The 21761-nt window shown below is 36.5% G+C and overlaps 3 protein-coding genes and 1 long non-coding RNA gene across 7 annotated transcripts; 2 read left to right on the top strand and 2 right to left on the bottom strand.

Moving 5' to 3' along the window:
• The first annotated feature begins 2126 nt into the window (after positions 1–2126).
• On the top strand, positions 2127–4199 carry LOC111799189 (zinc transporter 4, chloroplastic). 2 transcript variants are annotated; one of them, XM_023682624.2, is made up of 4 exons: positions 2127–2377; positions 2452–2509; positions 2737–3443; positions 3510–4199. In XM_023682624.2, exons 1-4 carry the CDS (start codon positions 2363–2365, stop codon positions 3963–3965), a joined length of 1236 nt encoding a protein of 411 aa, XP_023538392.2. In that variant the 5' UTR covers positions 2127–2362; the 3' UTR covers positions 3966–4199. The 2 variants fall into 2 exon arrangements, with proteins under 2 accessions (XP_023538392.2, XP_086981275.1); XM_087125149.1 differs by having other exon boundaries at positions 2369–2509.
• A 6032-nt stretch (positions 4200–10231) lies between these two features.
• LOC111799293 (glycine dehydrogenase (decarboxylating), mitochondrial) lies at positions 10232–15764 on the top strand. Its single transcript, XM_023682785.2, has 15 exons — positions 10232–11664; positions 11764–12009; positions 12095–12172; positions 12423–12523; positions 12608–12803; positions 12917–13042; positions 13737–13922; positions 14002–14115; positions 14207–14359; positions 14438–14626; positions 14716–14793; positions 14872–14997; positions 15080–15178; positions 15268–15385; positions 15474–15764. The coding sequence occupies exons 1-15, from the start codon at positions 10417–10419 to the stop codon at positions 15566–15568; spliced, it is 3153 nt and encodes a 1050-aa protein (XP_023538553.1). The 5' UTR covers positions 10232–10416; the 3' UTR covers positions 15569–15764.
• LOC147791610 (uncharacterized) lies at positions 13590–14597 on the bottom strand. Its single transcript, XR_015421772.1, has 3 exons — positions 14457–14597; positions 14011–14354; positions 13590–13884 (listed from the first exon to the last, which is right to left on the bottom strand). It is a non-coding gene; the product is annotated as an uncharacterized LOC147791610 (long non-coding RNA).
• On the bottom strand, positions 14798–21059 carry CBL10 (calcineurin B-like protein 10). Of its 3 annotated transcripts, XR_002815801.2 has the most exons (11): positions 20643–21059; positions 20377–20548; positions 20152–20234; positions 18981–19058; positions 18099–18207; positions 17970–18022; positions 17775–17855; positions 17579–17691; positions 17318–17451; positions 16124–16732; positions 14798–16087 (listed from the first exon to the last, which is right to left on the bottom strand). XR_002815801.2 is itself a non-coding variant. In XM_023682783.2 (9 exons), the coding sequence occupies exons 1-9, from the start codon at positions 20652–20654 to the stop codon at positions 17397–17399; spliced, it is 756 nt and encodes a 251-aa protein (XP_023538551.1). In that variant the 5' UTR covers positions 20655–21058; the 3' UTR covers positions 16978–17396. The 3 variants fall into 3 exon arrangements, 2 of the variants coding, with proteins under 2 accessions (XP_023538551.1, XP_023538552.1); XM_023682783.2 differs by lacking the exons at positions 14798–16087; positions 16124–16732 and having other exon boundaries at positions 16978–17451; positions 20643–21058; XM_023682784.2 differs by lacking the exons at positions 14798–16087; positions 16124–16732 and having other exon boundaries at positions 16978–17451; positions 18999–19058; positions 20643–21056.
• Positions 21060–21761: the final 702 nt, after the last annotated feature.

Here is a 21761-nt window from a genome sequence, read left to right as displayed (position 1 = left end):
CGAGAAGGATGCACTAAACGTAATGTAATGATTGGAGTAAGATATGTTCATGAAACGTTAAGGTTAGGTTACGTATCGAAGTGCTATAGATATGAGAGATTGATTAAAGAGATATGGTCACGATTGATTAATAAAAGAATATGGTTAGGTTATGAGTAGAAAGGGATATTATTATGATAGATTGATAGAACGATAGCATTAGGATACATTCCTGTAACAATACGACTAAAGTATGTTTATGTAATATATGACTGTGATAGGTATAAGAACGTTAATACTATGATAAGTTAGGGAATGATATGACCACGAAATATTTACGTTATGATATGATTATGATATGACATGTGAATGACGGAAATATATATATATATATGTTGTGATATGATATGAAACATGTTATGGTACGAGATATGTGATAAATTGACATGTTTATGATATGATATATTGTGATGCCATATGTTATGATATGATATGTATATGATGAAAATTGTTATGTCTTGAAGCATAAAATGTTATGATATTATATATTTATGTAATTTGAATGATATGATATGATTGACATGCAAAACGACGAACTAGCATGAAATACAACCCCGACGTATGCATGAAAGATATGATAAATGATATGATAAACGATGTGTGAAATGGTATGAAAAACGATATGATATGTACGGAACGCTAGCTAGCGGTTGTATTAAATGATAACGAAAATGGAAAAATGTTGGGACCTCATGCATTGGGGGATACCCCTTACCCTTCACAATAGTATAGACGCATACGTTACGAGGCAGGAAAACGATCATTATGATTATCATAATGCTGCGATGACCAAACAGGAGAACGATCCTTCTGTTTATAATAAAAAGTTTTATTAACACTTTTCAACTATTAAAAAAAAAGAAATTAAAAATACTCTTACGCTTCATATAGTATCTCCAAGTTTTTTTATTTTTTTTTTTTATTCCTAAAAAATTTAATGACATTAAACTCTACCAACGTCGGAATTTATTCATGCCTAACTAACTCTTTAATTTTTAATAATAATTTTAATTATTTTATTTACCATATATAATTTTAAAAATATATATTTGAAATTTGAGGTTGGGAAGAAAATGCTGTTAAAATTATCAAAAATATTTCCATTCATGTAAAAGACTGGAGTTCATGTTAATTTTGGGTGGATTACAATTTAGAATTAATGTATTTCATTCATTCATTTCAAGATTTTTATTAACTTTTAAGTTACATTTATCTAGCCGCTAATTATAGTCATAAAGTATACATAGTGTCTAATTATAGACATAAAGTATGAATGTTACAAACTCTTGAAATGACTAAAGAGTTTCATTTTGAGGCTATATAAAGTCTGACCACACAAGATCTGACGTTGCATTGAGAGACCTTGGCCCTGAGTAGAGGCAAGTCGGATGTGTCGCAAACGATTGAACATACACGCGCAAGCGGCGTGTGTGGTTGAACAAGCTTGGATTCCACACAAGCGATGTTCGATTGGCGAAGACAAACCTCGCCTAAGGTCCGACGAAGCCACAAAGTCGGGGTGAAAATGGGGCTTAATTCCCCTTAAGACTGGTCGTGAGCGTGTCAAAATCACGACGCCGCACGGTAAAAAATGGAGAACCGTGACAGTTGTGTTAACTTTGTAAAAAAAGACTTGAAAAATGTAGTAAAATAAGCATGTACGCTCTTTTTTAGCCAATGACTAAGTTTATTTGCAATTTTACGTAGTTTAGGTTGCAGAATCATTTAGACATAATCAATCTTGTTTGTGAAATGATTCGAATCTCAAACAAGTGTAGTTAGACATGATCGGTCTTACTTGTGGAGTGATTCGAGTCTCAAACAAATATTCTTGCTTTACTATATTCGATCATAATCCAAATCTTACTCATATCATACGAGGTAACTTGTGACCGACAATAGGCTCACATTAGAAGGTCCAAAAATAATAATTTAAAAATTTGTTAGGGAAGAGAGAGAGAAATGAATTAAAAATAAATAAATAAATTTATTTAAAAAAGAAAAAGAGAGAGATGAAGGGCAAAAAAGGAATGAAATAAAAATGCAAAAGGAGGGCGTTAAGAGTGTCGACACTATCGGCCTCATTGTTAAGCAAGAAGTCATAACTGTAGGCTCATGCCTCTGCGTCTGCCCTCCATTTCATTCCATTATGTCGACACTCTTCTCTCTTCCCTTCTCCCCCATCTCCCACCTTCTTTCTCTCTTCTCCTCCTTCTCCGATCGCTCGCTGCCGCTTCTCTCTTATAAACTCTTCAAAACAATCCTCCTTCCATCCTCATTCCATTTCCGGCGCCTTCTCTTTTCACCATCTTAATCTATTCTCATGCTGTTCTTCGAGGTTCCAATCCCTCCCCATTCTTCCCTCTTTTGTTTCTCTGATTTCTCCTCGTTTATATGTTTTCTGTTCTTCAGGATTTGTGGCAGATGCTCTGGTTTGAAGGTTTCCAAGATCAAACCCGACTTCTCTCTGGTAATTTCTCCATTCTCGTTTGTTTTCGCCTTGATTCGTCTATTCCGCTTTCGATTGAACTGAGTCTGTTTCAGAAATCTGTGGATTCCTAATTTCTTGGAGTTTCTGTATTCTTGTTATTCATGGATTAATTTATTGATTCTTCGTTTCTAGGTTTTAGTTAGATTAGGTTTGTGTATTTGATTTCTAATCTGAGGAATTTTCGTTCTCCATTTGTAATCAAACAGAGTCCATTGTACGGACTGTATCCGAATCAATGGGTAATTCATCCTGTAGTGTATCTGAGTTAGAACTCTGTAGAGATGATTCGGCAGCGCTTAATTTCAAATTAATCGCCATTGCCTCGATTCTCATATCCGGAGTTTTGGGAATTGCCATTCCGTTATTCGGCAGACATCGCCGGTTTCTCAAAACGGATGGCAATCTCTTTGTAGCGACTAAGGCGTTTGCTGCCGGCGTGATTCTTGCGACGGCGTTTGTTCATATGCTTCCTGATGGAGCGAAAGCTCTCTCCGATCCGTGCTTGCCGGAATTTCCATGGTCGAAATTCCCCTTCTCTGGATTCTTCGCGATGATGGCGTCGCTTTTGACGCTCCTCGTCGATTTCGTTGGAACTCAGTATTACGAGAGGAAACAGGGGCAGATTCGATTGAAAGAAGAAACGAATCGGGTCGGGTCGGGTTTGGATTCCGGGTTGGAGGCTGGGATTCTCCCGGCCGCCGATTCGAACGTGAAAGTGTTCGGCGAAGAGGATGGCGGCGGGATGCACATCGTCGGAATGCATGCACACGCCGCGCAACACCGTCACAGTCATCCGCAGGGGAAGGATGCATGTGATGGGCACGTGACACTCCATGATCATGGCCATGGTCATTCTCATGGGCTCGACGGCGACGATGACGAAAGCGGTGTACGACATGTCGTTGTTTCCCAGGTAATCCATTTATCTTCTCGATTAATGAAAATTCCCGAATATTGACGTCATTATTCTATGGGACAGATTTTGGAGCTTGGAATAGTGTCGCATTCAGTGATAATTGGGCTGTCTCTGGGAGTGTCCCACAGCCCATGCACCATAAGACCCTTAATTGCAGCTCTCTCGTTCCATCAATTCTTTGAAGGCTTTGCTCTTGGTGGCTGCATCTCTCAGGCTCAGTTCAACACCCTCTCAACCTCCCTCATGGCTGTGTTTTTCGCCGCCACCACGCCCGTTGGGATTGCCATCGGCGCGGCGATCTCCTCCACCTACAACCCGAACAGTACCGGAGCGTTGGTTGCCGAAGGCATTTTGGACTCTCTATCAGCTGGGATTCTGGTGTATATGGCTTTGGTTGATTTGATCGCTGCTGACTTTCTTAGCAAGAGAATGAGCTGCAATTTTCGACTCCAAATTGTTTCGTATTGTACGCTCTTTCTCGGTGCGGGATTGATGTCGTTGCTCGCGCTATGGGCTTGATCATAAATTCTATTCGTTTTTTTGGGAGGAAATTGTTTTTTCAACGTTGTTAGGAGGAAGAATGGAAAGAGATAGATGATGTTAGGGAATTAATGGTTTTTGGAAGGGTATGTACACTCGAAATCCCTTTTGGAATTCGACAAAAATGCATCAACTGACATAATGTCTTAACTAGTTGAGTTATGCTACGTGATATTGTAAGTTAATAATAAATTTGGTTTTCAAACTTTTAAACTTGTGGCACTAGCTTGCACGTCGTCTAGACATGGATAATAACGTTTAGACCACGTGGGTAAGTTGACCACGTGGGTAGCTTGCACGTCGTCTAATGCTGGACACCATGGAAGGGAAGGCCCTAGGCGAAATGCATAGCTGGACACCATGGAAGGAAAGGCCAATATCGAAAAGGTATGTGTCCATGCTAACATAGCATAACATGGAAGTATCTCAATGCACACGACATGCATAAATACATGAGGTTCTCATGATTTAAAATCATAGTATATAATAAAATCATGGTACAAATATGAGTCATGTATGCCTAGTACTCATCAGGACTTTCATCTTGCATCATCACAGTATAGTATAATCTATAACGTAACATGACATTACATACCTAGCATTTTGTATCACAACCTAGCATTTCGTACCATACATATCATGACATAATAGAACATCACATACACACATAACATGGCATCACAGGTCATCACATAACATAACATTATGACGCATGAAAGGCCCACGGTCATGGGTCGCCATACATCATACAATTATTCCAACCATCAAACATTAAAGTCACTTACCGTGGCCTTGATCAGAGCCTCTAACTATTTTATAGCTGTTCCAAGACTGTCCTTCAATCGTTCAATTTAAACCTATACATGTCCATATCACTCCCTAAGGACAAATTATTAAACTTAGTTTAACCAAACATATTGATTATTCCGAATTTTTTAGCTCAACAATAATTAATTTGAGTAAACATCAGCCTTACCAACCTCAAACGCCCTCAATAATGTCAAAAACAGGCCCGAGAGAATCGAAAAAGTAAGATTCAAATTACCTTGTTAATCGAATATCTCAAGACAAAAATATTTGTTTGAAATTCGAATCACTCCACAGACAAAATTGATCAAGTTAAGCTCTAAACTACATAGAATTGCAAAGAAATTTAGTCACCCAAATTTTGTAACCATCTAAAAATAAATGAAGTTTGATTATTCTTTATCGTGACATGAATTGCAACATCTTATAAACATTTGAACTAACATTTTCTTCGCCACATCTTTAAATTTTATATTACATGATTGAGATATCTTTGTTCATATCATGGAGTTAGGAATATAAGGTTCACATGACGAAATTTACTTATTCCTATATAAAAAATACCGATTTCAGGAGTTAAACAATGAGGGCTTATCCTTTCAAAATGATTTAATTTATAATTTGATCATAAACAAATTGTTCATTAGAAAATCAATTGTATTTAAGGTACAAGATGTAATTAACGGTATAAAACAAACGAAAAATGATACAATAATATAATTTGTCTATTTATAGTAAAATGATTATTGATAATAAATGAAAATTAATTGAGTAAACTTTTTAATTAGTTAACTTTTTAAAAATGATTATTGATAGCTCATTTATTTATTATTATTATTTTATTTTTGTAATTATTTAATCATCAAGGATGAAATAATAGAGTTAATTTTGGATAGAATATTATTGTTTTTTTTTTTTTTTTTTTATATTTAATACTTTTTTAATTTGTCCATAAATTAGTTAAAGCCGTTCAAATATTTTAATATACATATAATTTGAATTAAAAAAGACATATAATGTTATTAATATTAAGCACGTGCGTAATATAAATAAATATTAACATAATTGCACATTTTTATTTAAGTACAAAATAAATTGTTAATTTATCTTTTAACATGTGCATGCATGTGATGTTATTATTTTCGAGTTAATTATTTTTCTTAGATTAATCTAATTGTTCAGGTTGTAAATTTTTTTTATGAATTAACGTTGTAATAAAGATGGTTTGACATTCCAAGCTATTTAGTACGGTGTTCGTGGGTTGAGTTTAGATCAGGATGTTTGTTCGAGTTGTAAAATTTTTCAACCTATAAAATATTAAATTTAACCCAAAGTAATTTTAATTTTTTTTATTAGGTTCATCACGTTGTTAAATTCAAATTATTGTTTTTAATTTTCGTTCGTAAATAGTTAAACGGAGAATAAATAATTAATAAAATTATTATGAATTTAAATAAAAATAATATATAATTGTATCGTAGGAGAAGTATATATTTTAAAATTAACAATAAATTTGGGTTGATTAGATTTTTCGGATCATCAGATTTTTTAACACCTCTATTATTTAAATGATTATTAATCGAGACCAAATTTAAAGCTTATTAGTGGTAAGAATAGCTTATGTGACGATTGTTGGTTGACTATGACAAGAAGTCAACTAATGATAAGACAGTTCGAAACTTATGATTTAAAATCAATTATTTAAATTAGATTTATCATTGGATGAACTGTGTTGAGACTCAAACGATTAAGGGTATACATTGAACTCGAGAATTCAAACCAACTCAACCCGACAATACTTTAGGTTAATCCAAACCAAACAAAGAAATTTATGGCACATTTCTTATTATTAAGGATTATTATATTTTAGTTTCTTTTATATTATTTTATTATTTTATTTAATTTTTATTAAATAATAATTCCTTTTATAATTAAACCTTATTTTATTTAATTTCTTTTATATTATTTTATTAATTTGTTTACAACAACAAATATCTTTTCCTTTTTTTATTTCATAAGCTTATCTTTTTAAATTAAAAAAAAAAATATCTCAACATTTCATAATATATTTGAACACGTTATTTATATATTTTACATACTATTTTTAAATATATTATTTATAATGTGAATAAAATTATTTATATTTTATATTATTTATAATATAAATAAACTAACAAACAACTCTCGATTGAGTAATTTTAAAATATATTATTTTTACTTTATCGATTTTTAAATAAATTTTCTAAAATTGAAAAACGACTATGAAGGTTTTTTTTTTCAGAATTCTTTTTGTTAGATGATGAAAGTTTCACGTCCACTAATTTAGGGAATGATCAAATAATACTCTTTCCTTTGGTACGAGGCCTCACCTATTAAATTAATAAAGGTGAAATGTGTCGGTGCTGCTCTTAAATTTTGTGGATTGTTTTTAAATATAGTACCGACAGTAAATGTATATTTTTTTTTTTAAATTGAAAGGTATCAATTTTTGAAACATTATTAAAAGTTTAAAATTTTTTTAAAACAAAGTACTAACCGTTTTCATCCGGGGGTATTATTGAAACTTTTGAAAATTTATAAATATTTTTTAGACAAATTGGCAGTACATTATTATTAAACTTTTGGTAGTACATCAAACACGTAGCTTATTAAACCTATTACGCTATGAATGGAAATGCATGCTCTAAAAGATAGGGTCGAGCCTAATACATCAGTCCACAGTCACTTCTCGAGATATATCTCTCCAAAAAAATCGCTAGGGTTATTCATATATATATATATATATGTCTTTTAAGAAAGATAAGGATTTGCAAATAATGGCTAAAAAAGAATATTCCATCACATATTTGGATTCACACTATATTCTTTTTTAAAAAAATTCCCACCAATTAAAAAAGCACAAGTTGGAAGATAAAAAGTCCCCACACCCTCTTGCATCAATCCCACACCATTCAATTTTATTATTTTCTTCCTTTAATTAATAAACCTTCATTTTTCATGTTATGATGATAATGAAATTAAATAGTGGAATTTTGTCCACAACAATTATTATTATTATTTTTTTTTTGAAAAAAAAAATAATATTTCACGACTACCGAAAAAATATATCCCACATTTGTCAAAATAAAGCGACGTTCAATGTTACGTCATATAAATAAAATTAAGACATTTTGAATATCGTTTAAGTTTTTGGTGACTGCCTACCTATAGATATGTACCGGTTTTATGATAACTACCTGTTATATAATTAGACGAGGTAGGTTAATTAGTTATGTGCTCATACATTAAATTAGATTATTAGATTATGTAACATATTTTTCTATTAATATCAACAAAAATATATATATATATATATATATATATATATATATTTTTTTTTTCTAGTACAGGAAATATTAATTACGATTGAGCACCTAATAACTCGAAAATTTTGATCAACTCAACTTAAGCTGTATAGGTTGGGTTCCGTTCGGATTCAAATAAATAAATATTTTATAAATTGAATTGGTTCATGGGTTTTTTTAGATTGGATTAAACTGAACTCATCTAAATTTACGGATAATTTTATAATTATTTTATTTTCTCACCCTTTAAATTTTAAATTTTAATTAAATATTTAAAAATAAATAAATAGACGTTACTTATATAATTTTTTAGAATTAATAACTAATTTAGCTAATTCAATAATTAGTATAAATGATTCTTAAAAAATTAATTTAAATAATTTAATTAAATATATTCCAATAATAAAAGTAAGGGCAAAAATAAATCTTACTTTTGTGAGTATACAAAAAGCATTGGAATAATATATTCTCAATTATTTAAACCTAAACTATTATATTTATTATTTATTATTTATTCTTGCTTTTATTTAAGTCAATGTTTTAAATTTAAAAAATTGGATAAATTCTGGAAATAGAATAATGCTTCATTTTTTAAAAAAAGATTAATAAATATTTATTGATTCGCGCAAATAAATTAAAGGTGGAAAAAAATATATTAGGAATATTTAAATAATTATAAATAAGCTTTTGAAAATGGTTCCCATATATATCACAAACAAAAAGCATCCCAATCACCTCCCTCTTGCATTTTCACATAAGTTTTTGTTTGTATTTAAATTGAGGTTGGATTTGAAGATGAGCCAATTGAGAAGGAGAATTTGCCAACAAAATCAAAAACCCGAGTCCGGATTCAATCTAGATTCTGTTTTATGTTCTCAATTTGGTCGGGGTGTCTAGTTTATCTAATGAGTTTAAATTTTAGTTTTACGGTGTTATAATCTGTTTTTTAATTAAAATATATATGATATGAATCAATACATTGGTAAATGTGGGAAAAAATACAGTAAAAACATATTTGTGGGTTATTTTTTTGTTCAGAGTAAATTAGACCTTTAACTTTCAGGGTCATTATTGAGATACCACTCTGAAAGAGCTAGAATTATAATCTTGTGTTAAAACCTATGAGCCGAGGGAGAGTCTCAAGTAGACAGTTTCTATGGAGTGTAGGGCCTCCGAAAGGTAACTGAGGTTTGCAAAGGTTTCCTCGGGTTAGATTAATTCTAACCTTATGTCAAGACCTACAAGCCAAATGAGAGTCTCAGGTAGACAGTTTCTATGGGGTGTAGACATCCAAAAGGTAACTGAGGTGTGCAAAGGTTTCCTCTAACTAGATTAATTATAACCTTATGTCAAGACCTACCGACCAAGGGGGAGTGTAGACAGTTTTCTATGGGGTGCAGGCCTCCGAAAGGTAACTGAGGTGTGCAAAGGTTTCCTCGAGTTAGATTAATTCTAACCTTATGTCAAGACCTACAAGCCAAACGAGAGTCTCAGGTAGACAGTTTCTATGGGGTGTAGACCTCCAAAAGGTAACTGAGGTGTGCAAAGGTTTCCTCTGACTAGATTAATTCTAACCTTATATCAAGACCTACAGACCAAGGGAGAGTCTCGGGTAGATAGTTTCTATGGGTTGTGGGCCTCCCAAAAGGTAACGGAGGCATGCAAGAGTTTCCTCGAGCCAAACCGAAGTCTAATCCAAATCGAGAAACCATTTTGAGGTTTTTTTTTTTTAATATTTTAGATCTAAAAATCCCGTTTTTATAATTTTACACAAACAAGATTTAAATTCTTAATTTAAAGAAGTTTTTTTTTTTTTTTTTTTGAAAATTGTTACCATTTTTATCTTCTCCAATCTTAAAATCTGGGAAGGAAACTGGAGATCCATTAAAACATGATCCCTTCGGCAATTCATTCTGTTCCATTCATTCCTCAACCCGATCGTGTTCTTGCTTTGGTTGGCTGTGATTTCCTCTCATCAAAATATTCCTTTTTTTTTTTTCCTTTAAAATTCCAATTAATTCAAAAAAATTAAAATTAAAATCAATAAAGAAAGCTCCCCCTTGCCGCAAAAGGACACCAATTTTGTATTAATACCTGCTTTTCTTGCTCATGGAAAAGAGTGAACTACCCCCTATATTATCCTCCACCCTTTTCTCCCCTCATTTCCATGGTGTAATCCAGACGCCATAGCCACACAAATCTAAGCTTTTCATCAAAACCCCACACCCCATTTCGATTCTCAACAAACCCCATTTGGGTTTTCTTTCCCTTCAATCGATATGGAACGCGCGCGGCGGTTGGCGAACAAGGCGGCGCTGAGGCGCCTCGTTGCAGCCTCGAAGCATCACCGACAAATCGATCCCCCATTGTTCAATTCCTCCCCTGTTTCCTTCACAGCGTCGAGATTCATCTCTTCAATGTCTTCCAATTCGTTCGTTTCAAAACCGGTAAGATCGGATTCGTTTCTCAATCGAAATGGATTCGGAATCGGTTCTCAGATTCAATTCCGGTCCGTTTCCGTTGAGGCTTTGAAGCCGAGCGATACGTTCCCTCGCCGCCATAACTCTGCTACCCCTGAAGAACAAACCAAAATGGCTGAGGTATGTGGATTTGATAGCCTCGATTCGCTTGTTGATGCCACTGTCCCTAAATCGATTCGGCTTCAATCGATGAAATTCAATAAATTCGATGAAGGGTTAACAGAGAGCCAAATGATTGAACATATGCAGAATTTGGCTGCTAAGAACAAGATTTTCAAATCTTATATTGGGATGGGGTATTATAATACTCATGTTCCTCCTGTTATTTTGAGAAATATTATGGAGAATCCTGCTTGGTATACTCAATACACTCCATATCAGGCTGAGATTTCTCAGGGTCGTCTTGAATCTTTGCTTAATTATCAAACATTAATCACAGATCTTACTGGTCTCCCTATGTCCAATGCCTCATTGCTTGATGAAGGAACTGCAGCTGCTGAGGCTATGGCAATGTGTAATAATATTCTGAAAGGGAAGAAGAAAACGTTTATCATTTCGAATAATTGTCACCCGCAAACGATTGATATTTGTATTACTCGAGCAGCGGGTTTCGATCTGAACGTAGTGACTGCAGATCTTAAGGATATCGATTATAAATCGGGGGATGTTTGTGGTGTTCTTGTTCAATATCCTGGTACTGAAGGGGAGGTGTTGGACTATGGGGAGTTTATTAAGAATGCTCATGCTAATGGGGTTAAGGTTGTGATGGCTACTGATCTTTTGGCGTTGACGATGTTGAAGCCCCCCGGTGAATTGGGGGCGGATATTGTCGTTGGATCTGCTCAACGGTTCGGGGTTCCGATGGGGTATGGTGGTCCTCATGCTGCGTTTTTGGCTACCTCTCAAGAGTATAAGAGGATGATGCCAGGACGAATCATTGGTGTTAGCGTTGATTCGTCGGGTAAACCTGCGTTGCGTATGGCGATGCAGACGAGGGAGCAGCATATCAGGAGGGACAAGGCTACCAGCAACATTTGTACTGCTCAGGTATATAGATTATATAGTTCATATGATCATTTTGAGAAATGTCGATTAGTAAATATGTATTGAGTTGGCTCTGCTTCGAATGTGTTCTCGTTTATATAGGCGTTGCTCGCGAACATGGCTGCCATGTATGCTGTGTACCATGGACCAGCAGGCCTCAAGGCCATTGCAACGCGAGTTCATGGCCTTGCTGGTGCTTTTGCTGTTGGACTGAAGAAACTAGGCGTAGCCGAAGTTCAAGGTCTTCCCTTCTTTGACACCGTAAAGGTTAAGGTTGCTAATGCTGATGCAATTGCTGATGCTGCTTACAAGAAGGGTATTAATCTTCGAATCGTCGACAAGAACACGGTAAGCAAAGTTCCATATTGTGCATCGATTACTTGATGGAAATATTTCATGTCGTGTGATTAACAATCGATGGATTGCTTTCCAGATCACCGTTGCTTTCGATGAAACGACGACCTTAAAGGATGTTGATGATCTTTTTTCGGTTTTTTCGGGTGGAAAGCCAGTAAGTATTTGAATTGTATCTAGAGTTGTATTTTTGTAACAATCCAAGCCCACCGCTAGCAAATATTGTCCGCTTTGACCCGTTATGTATCGCCGTCAGCCTCACGGTTTTAAAACACGTCTACTAGGGAGAGGTTTTCACACCTTTATAAGAAATGTTCCGTTCCCCTCTCCAACCAACGTGGGATTCTCACGAGTTTTCTTTCTATTGTTCTCATTTTCATCTCTGGCAATATCTTGTTCTTGTATAGGTTCCATTTACCGCAGAATCTCTTGCTCCCGAGGTCGAGAATGCAATTCCTGCAGGTCTAGTGAGGGAGAGCTCATACCTTACCCATCCGATCTTTAACACGTACGCATCGTTCACAATCGTCGGAATATAAACTCATGTAGGAAATCGTATAAGATTTGACTAATATGTTATGTTCTGCATCAGGTACCATACTGAACATGAACTGCTGAGGTACCTCCAGAAGTTGCAGTCGAAGGACCTTTCGCTTTGCCACAGTATGATTCCGTTGGGGTCTTGTACAATGAAGCTGAACGCAACAACGGAGATGATGCCCGTAACATGGCCCGGTTTCACCAACCTTCACCCGTTTGCTCCTACTGAGCAGACTCAGGGGTATCAGGTAAATACATGTTGTCTGATCGATCGCCCGAAAGGGGCAAAAGAAGCATCGTGTTTACTTAAAACAGATTGAGTTGACGTGGGATTAACGTGTTGTTGTTTTCGAATTTGCAGGAGATGTTCAGTGATTTGGGAGACCTGTTATGTGCGATAACAGGGTTTGATTCATTCTCGTTGCAACCAAATGCTGGTGCGGCTGGAGAGTATGCTGGCCTCATGGTTATTCGTGCTTACCACATGGTACGTAACATCGAAACTAATCTCGACTAGATTGAAATTTTTAAAACCATAGAGTCAAATTTTTAATTGAACAAATCAATTGTTGTAGTCTATGGGTTCAAGGTGAGCCTCGTCAACAGGCTCAAAGGCCAAAGGTCGATCTAAGTTCAATTCAAGCTCGACCTAGATTTGATTGGCTCGACCTAATTCAATTCATTTATTCATTGAATTTGATTAAAAATCATTATAGTGAAGATCGAGTTGACCCATGAGTCAATTCATTTGGATTATATTAGGTTGACTTGGTCAAGTTCTAATAGTGTCTTAGGACTATTAGGGTCGGAATAAGCTTGAGCCTTCACTTTAAGGATCAAACTAGTTTGAGTCAACCCAATCATGAGAGCGAGTTCGAGGACTATTTAAAATTGTTTTTTTTAATTATGTTATTTTGAAATTCTAAGAATGAAATAGACACGAATTTCAAACTAATCAAAAGTTTATTTTACGCTAAAATAGAATAAATTTTATCATAGATATTGTTTATAAAGGTAATTATATGATTAATTAATTAATTAAAATTTTAAATTTGCAGTAATGACATTATTAAAATTAAAATCAAGAGTTCTTCTACTTCTTACATTAAGATAAAAGATCATGGAAAAAAGAACTAAGATTTGCCTTAAGAGAAAAAGTGAGCGAACTCAAAATTTTGCAGGCAAGAGGAGACCACCACCGCAACGTGTGCATCATTCCGCTCTCGGCACACGGGACGAATCCTGCAAGTGCAGCCATGTGTGGAATGAAGATAGTTTCAGTCGGAACCGATTCGAAGGGGAACATCAACATTCCGGAGCTGAAGAAGGCTGCAGAAGCCAACAAGGAGAATCTCTCAGCTCTCATGGTAAGAGATTCTATGATTCATTCATGGAGAGAATTAGATTTGAGCTAAAACTCAGACTGTTTGGTTGAAATGGTGATAGGTCACATACCCTTCTACTCATGGAGTGTATGAAGAAGGCATTGATGAGATTTGTAAGATCATTCATGACAATGGTGGTCAAGTCTACATGGATGGAGCCAACATGAACGCCCAGGTACGTGTCATGGCATCTTCCGATCTTATCACTTCTGATATCGATTCATATTCAGAGTGTATTGACAGTAGATTCTGGGTGTGTTCTTCAGGTGGGTTTAACAAGCCCGGGTTGGATCGGAGCTGATGTTTGCCATCTCAATCTCCACAAAACCTTCTGCATTCCACATGGAGGAGGTGGCCCTGGCATGGGCCCTATTGGTGTCAAGAAGCACCTTGCACCATTTTTGCCTTCACATCCTGTGGTAAAACATCTCAGTTCAATTTGATTGCTATACAAGAGACACTTTCAATAGATTTTAATTTGGCGTTGAATTCTGAAGGTACCTACTGGAGGCATACCTGCTCCTGACAATGCTCAGCCTCTTGGTACAATAGCTGCTGCACCATGGGGGTCTGCTCTCATTCTCCCTATATCTTACACTTACATAGCCATGATGGGATCCCAGGGGCTAACCGACGCATCGAAGATCGCCATTCTGAATGCAAATTACATGGCTAAACGTTTAGAGGTTCCTGATTCTTCCTTTCATGCCTTCAATAATCCTTGTAAATTGTTTAAGAATAGATGTCCGATCCGATTCTGTTCTCTGCTCTGCAGGAACATTACCCTGTTCTCTTCCGTGGTGTCAACGGAACGGTTGCCCATGAATTCATCATCGACTTGAGAGGCTTCAAGGTAGTTTTTTTTCTTTCAAAGTTTTACTAGAGTTTCTATCCTGCAAGTTGGGTCATTTTTGTTGTGCAATTGGCGCAGCAAACTGCTGGAATAGAGCCTGAAGATGTTGCTAAACGTCTAATGGACTATGGTTTCCATGCACCCACCATGTCATGGCCTGTCCCTGGCACGCTCATGATCGAACCCACAGAAAGTGAAAGCAAGGTACCTTTCCTAATGCCGACTCCGACACCGACACCTTTTTCCTTTTCACTCCCTGCTAAGTAAATACAAACGCGTTTTGCAGGCGGAGTTGGATAGATTCTGTGATGCCCTTATTTCGATCAGAGAAGAAATTGCTCAGATTGAGAAAGGAAAAGCTGATATCAACAACAATGTCCTAAAGGTGAGGTTCTCTTCACCAGAGTTCAGTAACGTAACCAATTTTCATCTAATAAGACCCTTAACAAGGATTTTCACTGCGTATTGATGCAGGGTGCTCCTCATCCGCCATCTCTGCTAATGGGAGATGCATGGACAAAGCCATACTCGAGGGAATATGCAGCTTTTCCTGCTTCCTGGCTCAGGGGTTCCAAGTTCTGGCCAACCACAGGTACATACAATTTACTTGGTTCTTACTTCTCTGCCTAGTTTATGTCGATGTGGTTTCTGTTACTGAATGGAATTCGCGGTGGTTTCAGGACGTGTCGACAATGTGTATGGTGATCGCAACCTGATCTGTACTCTACAGCCAGCGAACCAGGTTGTCGAGGAAGCAGCAGCAGCCACTGCTTAGTTTCCTACACAGTTCTTCCTGCAAGATTCTCAATTATATTACAACTTTTCTCTGTTTCTCCTCTCTAGTTTCACTGTACATACATTACCAATATTGGTATTTGTCATTTTCACTTTCCTGAAACGTTGAAAGTTAGTTGCTGCAATACAACATTTGTTGCTGATTGCAACTTCAACATTGTAGTAATTGTTGCTTACCTCCCTGTTCTCTTTTTCCTTTCTTCCTTTCTGTTCTATTCTACCACTCAAGCTCACCGTTGGTAGATACTGTTCTCTTTGGGTTTTTCCTTCCGAGCTTTCCTTTGAGGTTTTAAAACGCATCTACTAGTGAAAGGTTTTCACACCCTTATAAGCAATGCTTCGTTCCTCTCCTCAACCGACGTGAGATCTCACAATCCATCCCCTTTTGGGGACCAACATTTTCGTTGGCACACTGCCCAATATTTGCTTTGATACCCTTTGTTGTAACAGCCCAAGTCCACCTCTAGCTGTTATCTTCTCTGGGCTTTCCCTTCCAAGCCTAGCTGTTATCTTCTCTAGGCTTTCCCTTCCAAGCTTTCCCTCAAGGTTTTAAAATCTTCTCTGGGCTTTCCCTTCCAAGCTTTCCCTCAAGGTTTTAAAATCTTCTCTGGGCTTTCCCTTCCAAGCTTTCCCTCAAGGTTTTAAAGCCCAAGCTTTCCCTCAAGGTTTTAAAATCTTCTCTCGGCTTTCCTTTCCAAGCTTTCCCTCAAGGTTTTAAAATCTTCTCTCGGCTTTCCTTTCCAAGCTTTCCCTCAAGGTTTTAAAATCTTCTCTCGGCTTTCCTTTCCAAGCTTTCCCTCAAGATTTTAAAATGTGACCTCTAGTGAGATTTTCACACCTTTAACATTAATTTTGTCACCAACTCCTATATGGCACAAACAATGAATCAAACTCGTATCTTGTATCTTTGAAAACCAAGCTTCTTCAATAATTCAGAGGCCAGAAAGTCAACCGGTGGCGACCCGAGATGGTTCGTTTGCCTCAACTCATCCCATCGCATCAAAGACACACCAAAACACCAGCCGTTCATAAACAACCAGTAAATTTATCCTACTCATGACATCAACAGATCATCTACCAGAAGGAAAACTTACCTTTCAGGAATGGACTTTCTCTGACTATTACCTTCAGCATCGTCCACATTCTGAAAAACCAAACATTATTTTTCATTGTAAAATTAGTCATTGACGCACAAAGAGCAAAAATGTCATACCTAGCTAGCATCGAATTCATTAAACAAATGGCTTTCCAAGCAACATTTTTATTTCGCACGAAGTAGCCCCTATTGGCGAAGCAATTTGTTGGTTTGATTTTGCGGACGACTACTAATTCTCTTGCTTACCAAGAAACGGGATTCCATCAATCTAATCTGGAACCTCATTCTCAAACTGAAAAAACAAATCGTCTCGATTTTTATTAATTTTGTTCACTCACTCACCATTTATTTTGTGCTCAATTTGTACACGTATGAAGAGGACCAAAACTTCGTTACAACTAGAAAAGCATACAAAAAGATGTCGATGTCGATGTCGATATCGATATCGGTATCGGTATCAAAGTCAAGAAATACATTCATGTGTAGATTCTAACACATCTCTTAGGCTATGAACAAGCTAGCTAGAATAACAATGGTAGAGCGCTGGCAAGAAATGATACACAAAACCTGGAAAATGATACTACTGTACAATGCACAGATGGAATAACCAGAGTGTTTTGGCCTGAGTGATACCTTCGCATCGATGCTTCCTCAGTTCTAATGAAGTAAGATCCAGTGATTTCAGTTCAATGCAAAAGTGGCTGTGAAATTTTTAATCTTCAACCTCAGTGTTGAAAACAAAACTGGAAAATATCGTCGTTACATCTCTGAAAGATTAAACACCATTAAAAACTAAATATAGTTCGTGTTCTTGTAAATAACGACTTGTTTGAAATGATTTTTCAAGTATTTTTAGGCACTTGAAAAATCATTCCGTCGTGAGAATTTACTTACTTCAAATAAGGAAGGGTCATGTTCTTCAAAAGAGATGGATGTTTGCTTACAAAAGCCTTCCACTCTTCCTTGCTGATTCTTCCATCCTTATCAGCATCAGCATCAGCAAATGTCTGCAGGTACTACAAGCCATTATAGAAACTTCAAAGAGTTCTGAGAAAGAAAGAAAAAAAATGGCAATAAGTTCGACCGAGACCTGGTCGATAATTGCTTCGAGAAGTTCATCGGATAACCTCGTGTCAGATTCCATTAAGATTGCTATAAGCATTTGCTTAACCTGAATCCAGCAAAACTCCTAGTTAGCCAGAAGCCCAAATGACACCAACAAAACAACCATCTTCTACCCCTTGAAGCTCGGCTTACACATCAGTTTGACCCAGTTAATACTCACTTCTTCACGTTCAATGAACCCCGTTTGCCTCAAATCATAGAGTTTAAACGCAACTACAAGAAATCATGGACAAAAATCAATATATATACAAGATGATAGAGCCAAACAAACGTTCTCTTCTACACTTACAGTCAATCTTCTCCTCAGTAGGTGCATGGGGATGGAAAATGCTAAGAGCATGGACAAATTCATCAAATTCAATCACTCCATTTTTTCTTTCATCAAAAAGATCAAAAACCTAGGCATAAAGTAGTTAAGTGTCAAGTAAAAGAAAAAGAGCAATAAAATGACATGGTCAATAAAATTTGTCAACGAAAAATCCTTCTTGATTCTGACCAGAAAACTTTTTTTTTTCTTCTCATTTGGTGGATGGAAGAGACTTTTAATTGTGTAAAAACATTTAGGACCTCGCATCCAATGTACAGTAATTTTGTACATTCATTGTATTCTACAGAGAGAGAAATACAGAGTATGAACATAATCACAAAGAAATGGAATGATTTTGTTGAACATAATCACAGACAGAGTATGAACATATAAGAGTGTAGCTGTAATAGTCCAAGCCCACCGTTAGCAGATATTGTTCTCTTTGGGCTTTCTCTCAAAGGTTTTAAAATGCGTCTATTAGGGAGAAGTATCCACACCCTTATAAGAAATACTTCGTTCCCCTCTCCAACTTATGTGGGATCTTCACCGTAACTCCATGCCTCAATATCAAGATTTCATTCTAACTTAATATATGACTAAATGTTACTTTTATGTGATTCCTTTATACTACCCCAAGTTAACCTTTCTACCAGCAATAAATCACATATAAGGATTAGTTGAACATATAAATTCCATCACAAAATTTTTATTCATGGAAGTATAAAGATTGAGAAACCTTAATGGAAACAGTGACAAACATTAAGAAAAACATAAAAGGTCATGATGACAGTGACTTGGATTGTGTGTCTTGTGCCCATTCTATGATGTAAATAATCTTAATGAAGAAAAAGGGCTTTAACACACTTGATTTATTGCATTTACCCGATCCAGAAAGAGGTTCTCGCCATATGGACTTCTGAGAAGTGCCAGCTGAAGCTCCTCCTACAGTATGAAACCAGCATGTTATAAGAATCCAAGATGGTCTTGCTAATGGGCGTTCCCGCTCCAGTGAAATGGATTATTTATCTCATATCAGAACCCACATGGGATAGAAACAAAATACGAACATTTGAACATGTCATTTACTGTTGTACTATATTCACTGTATATTTAGAGCTTTACAGTATTCTCCACTGCACTTTTATAATATGCTTCATAACTTTATGCGGGCTAATGGAAATTTCATGTACTACACTAACATGGGTAGTGCTTCCATTATTGTTACGATGGCATCTTTCAAAAAAGAATGATGTGAGGTACCAATTAGCTTCAAAAGCATTATTCATAAAGTAAATTCATAGTGTGAATGGAGTGAATATGTGCTATATGCTAAAGAATGCTGCGGTATATTCATGGAAAGAAATGTTCTCCTCCTAAGTTTTTAAAAAAGGAGAGGTTTTCACACCCTTATAAAGAATGTTTCGTTCTCCTCCCCAACCGATGTGGGATCTCACAATCCACCCCTCTTTGGGGTCCAGTGTCCTCGCTGGCACTCGTTCCCTTCTCCAATCAATGTGGGACCCTCCAATCCACCCCCTTTTGGAGCCCAACGTCCTTGTTGGCACACCGCTTCGTGTCCACCCCCTTCAAGCTCAGCCTCTTTCGTTTTCCTCCCCAACCGATGTGGGATCTCACAATCCACCCCCTCTGGAGCCAAATGTCCTCGCTAGCACTCGTTCCCTTCTCCAATCAATGTGGGACTCTCCAATCCACCCTCCTTCGGGGCCCAACGTCCTTGCTGGTACACCGCTTTGTGTCCATTCCTTTCCGGGCTCAGCCTCCTTGCTGGCACATCTTCCGATATCTGGCTTTGATACCATTTGTAACAACCCAAGCTCACCGCTAGTAGATATTGTCCACTTTGAGCTTTCTGTGAAGAAATTTGAAATGCTAGGGAGAGGTTTCCACACCCTTATAAAGAATGTTTCGTTCTCCTCCCCAACCGATGTGGAATCTGATAGTGAATCAATCAAATGAATCCGTAGAATATATGAGAAAAATCAGAAGAAGAAGCCAGAAATCCAATAGCCACTACCTTGTGAATCGATCCATCATCAATAATCGAACTACTCAGCTTCTTGAAAAGCTCATACAGCGCTTCCACTTCATTGGTAGAAACTGTACAACACCCACACCAAAGCTAAAATTTAAACCTCACTTCGTAGTATGAACAAGAAATCAAATCACTCCACCAGTCTAGCCTCCTAAATTGAAAAGGATTTGTTAAAAAAACGCCCTAAAGAAAGAGAGAAACCCTTACATCTAGTTTCACTAGCAAGCCGAGAAAGTTCACTAAGGCAGCGGCGACCTTTCTCACTCTCATGGCGACAATCAAAGCACCTGCTCATCGTCAAAATCAAGGCCTCTACAACCGCAATGATTGGTATAAATGCCGCACAGATCCGTTCGCTCACCGTGAAGAAACTTGAGCTCTGTTCAATAACAAAACCAGAAACCGAACTTCATCTTAAATTAATGGTAGTTTCAAATATGTATATGAAAGAGCTGGAAGCGTCGAGCATTTACCGATAAACTCATGGCTGTCGATACTCAAATTTCCAGAAAAATTTACGAACGCCTACACCCCATCGTCTCCTGCCTCCATGTTTGCCTTCATAAAACAGAAATCGCAGCGAAATCTTCCCCAGTTTACGTGTCGCATACGAAGAAGCGAAAGGGATGGAAGATGAATTAGATGAATCACCGGATCTGGACAGATTCTTCCATTTCTGTCAACTTTCAACCCTTTCCCGCTTTGACGACGTGCATATATAGAGTTCTCGATTCACCATCTATGAATTCGATGATATGACATTAAAACAACAATAAATCACTTCGATTAATTTCATTCAAAGCAACTAGAGGTAACGGTTGAGTCACCAATCCAATCCAAAATTTGAGAAAATTTGAGATTGATTGGAAACTCAAATCAAATCTAATACTCTATTTTTGTTGGGTTTGAGTAAATTAATACTCCATTTTTGAGTTGTTATGTTAGGTGGTTCAACACCTTTAGTTTCTATCTGAACCCTTGGATCACTTCTTATGGATTAGTTGAAAATGATTCTAATCTAGTTTATAACCTATTAGAAGTAAAAGGCTCTTTGTTGGGATTCTCACGGACGAAAAAAATTGTAGTCGATTTGATAATCAAGTGACATTGCTTTTTCGGCTCGAAGCCAGGAATCCCTTATATATGATACAAAGGTGGTGTGGGATCATCCAACACCTCTCCTTAATTGAGACTTGAAGTCATTTGTTCGACATTTGAGGATTTATCAATCTATTGACATGACTAAGTTTAGGGCATGACTCTGATACCATATTAGATCAACACGATTCTCCATGATTGTATGATATTGTCTACTTTGAACTTTGAGCATAAACTCTCATGGTTCTGCTTTGAGCTTACCAAAAGACGTTGTAACAATGGAGAAAGTATTATTTGATTATAAACTCATGATTATTCCCTAAATTAGCTGATGTGTGACTTTCATCATCCAACAAAAACTAACCAGATGTCGGAAGTTTTTCACCGTTGAAAAAAAATTATATTTAATTTTAATGATTATTATAAAAATTTAAGAATATTTGGACCCACCGTCAATTGTAGAGTTTAATAAAAATTTAATTATTAATGCAACG

Source organism: Cucurbita pepo, chromosome 7 (assembly GCF_057944985.1).
Source record: "Cucurbita pepo subsp. pepo isolate OVF chromosome 7, ASM5794498v1, whole genome shotgun sequence".
NCBI lineage: Eukaryota > Viridiplantae > Streptophyta > Magnoliopsida > Cucurbitales > Cucurbitaceae > Cucurbita > Cucurbita pepo.
The sequence above is the reverse complement of the archived record's forward strand: the minus strand, read 5'-3'. Positions and strand labels throughout refer to the sequence as shown.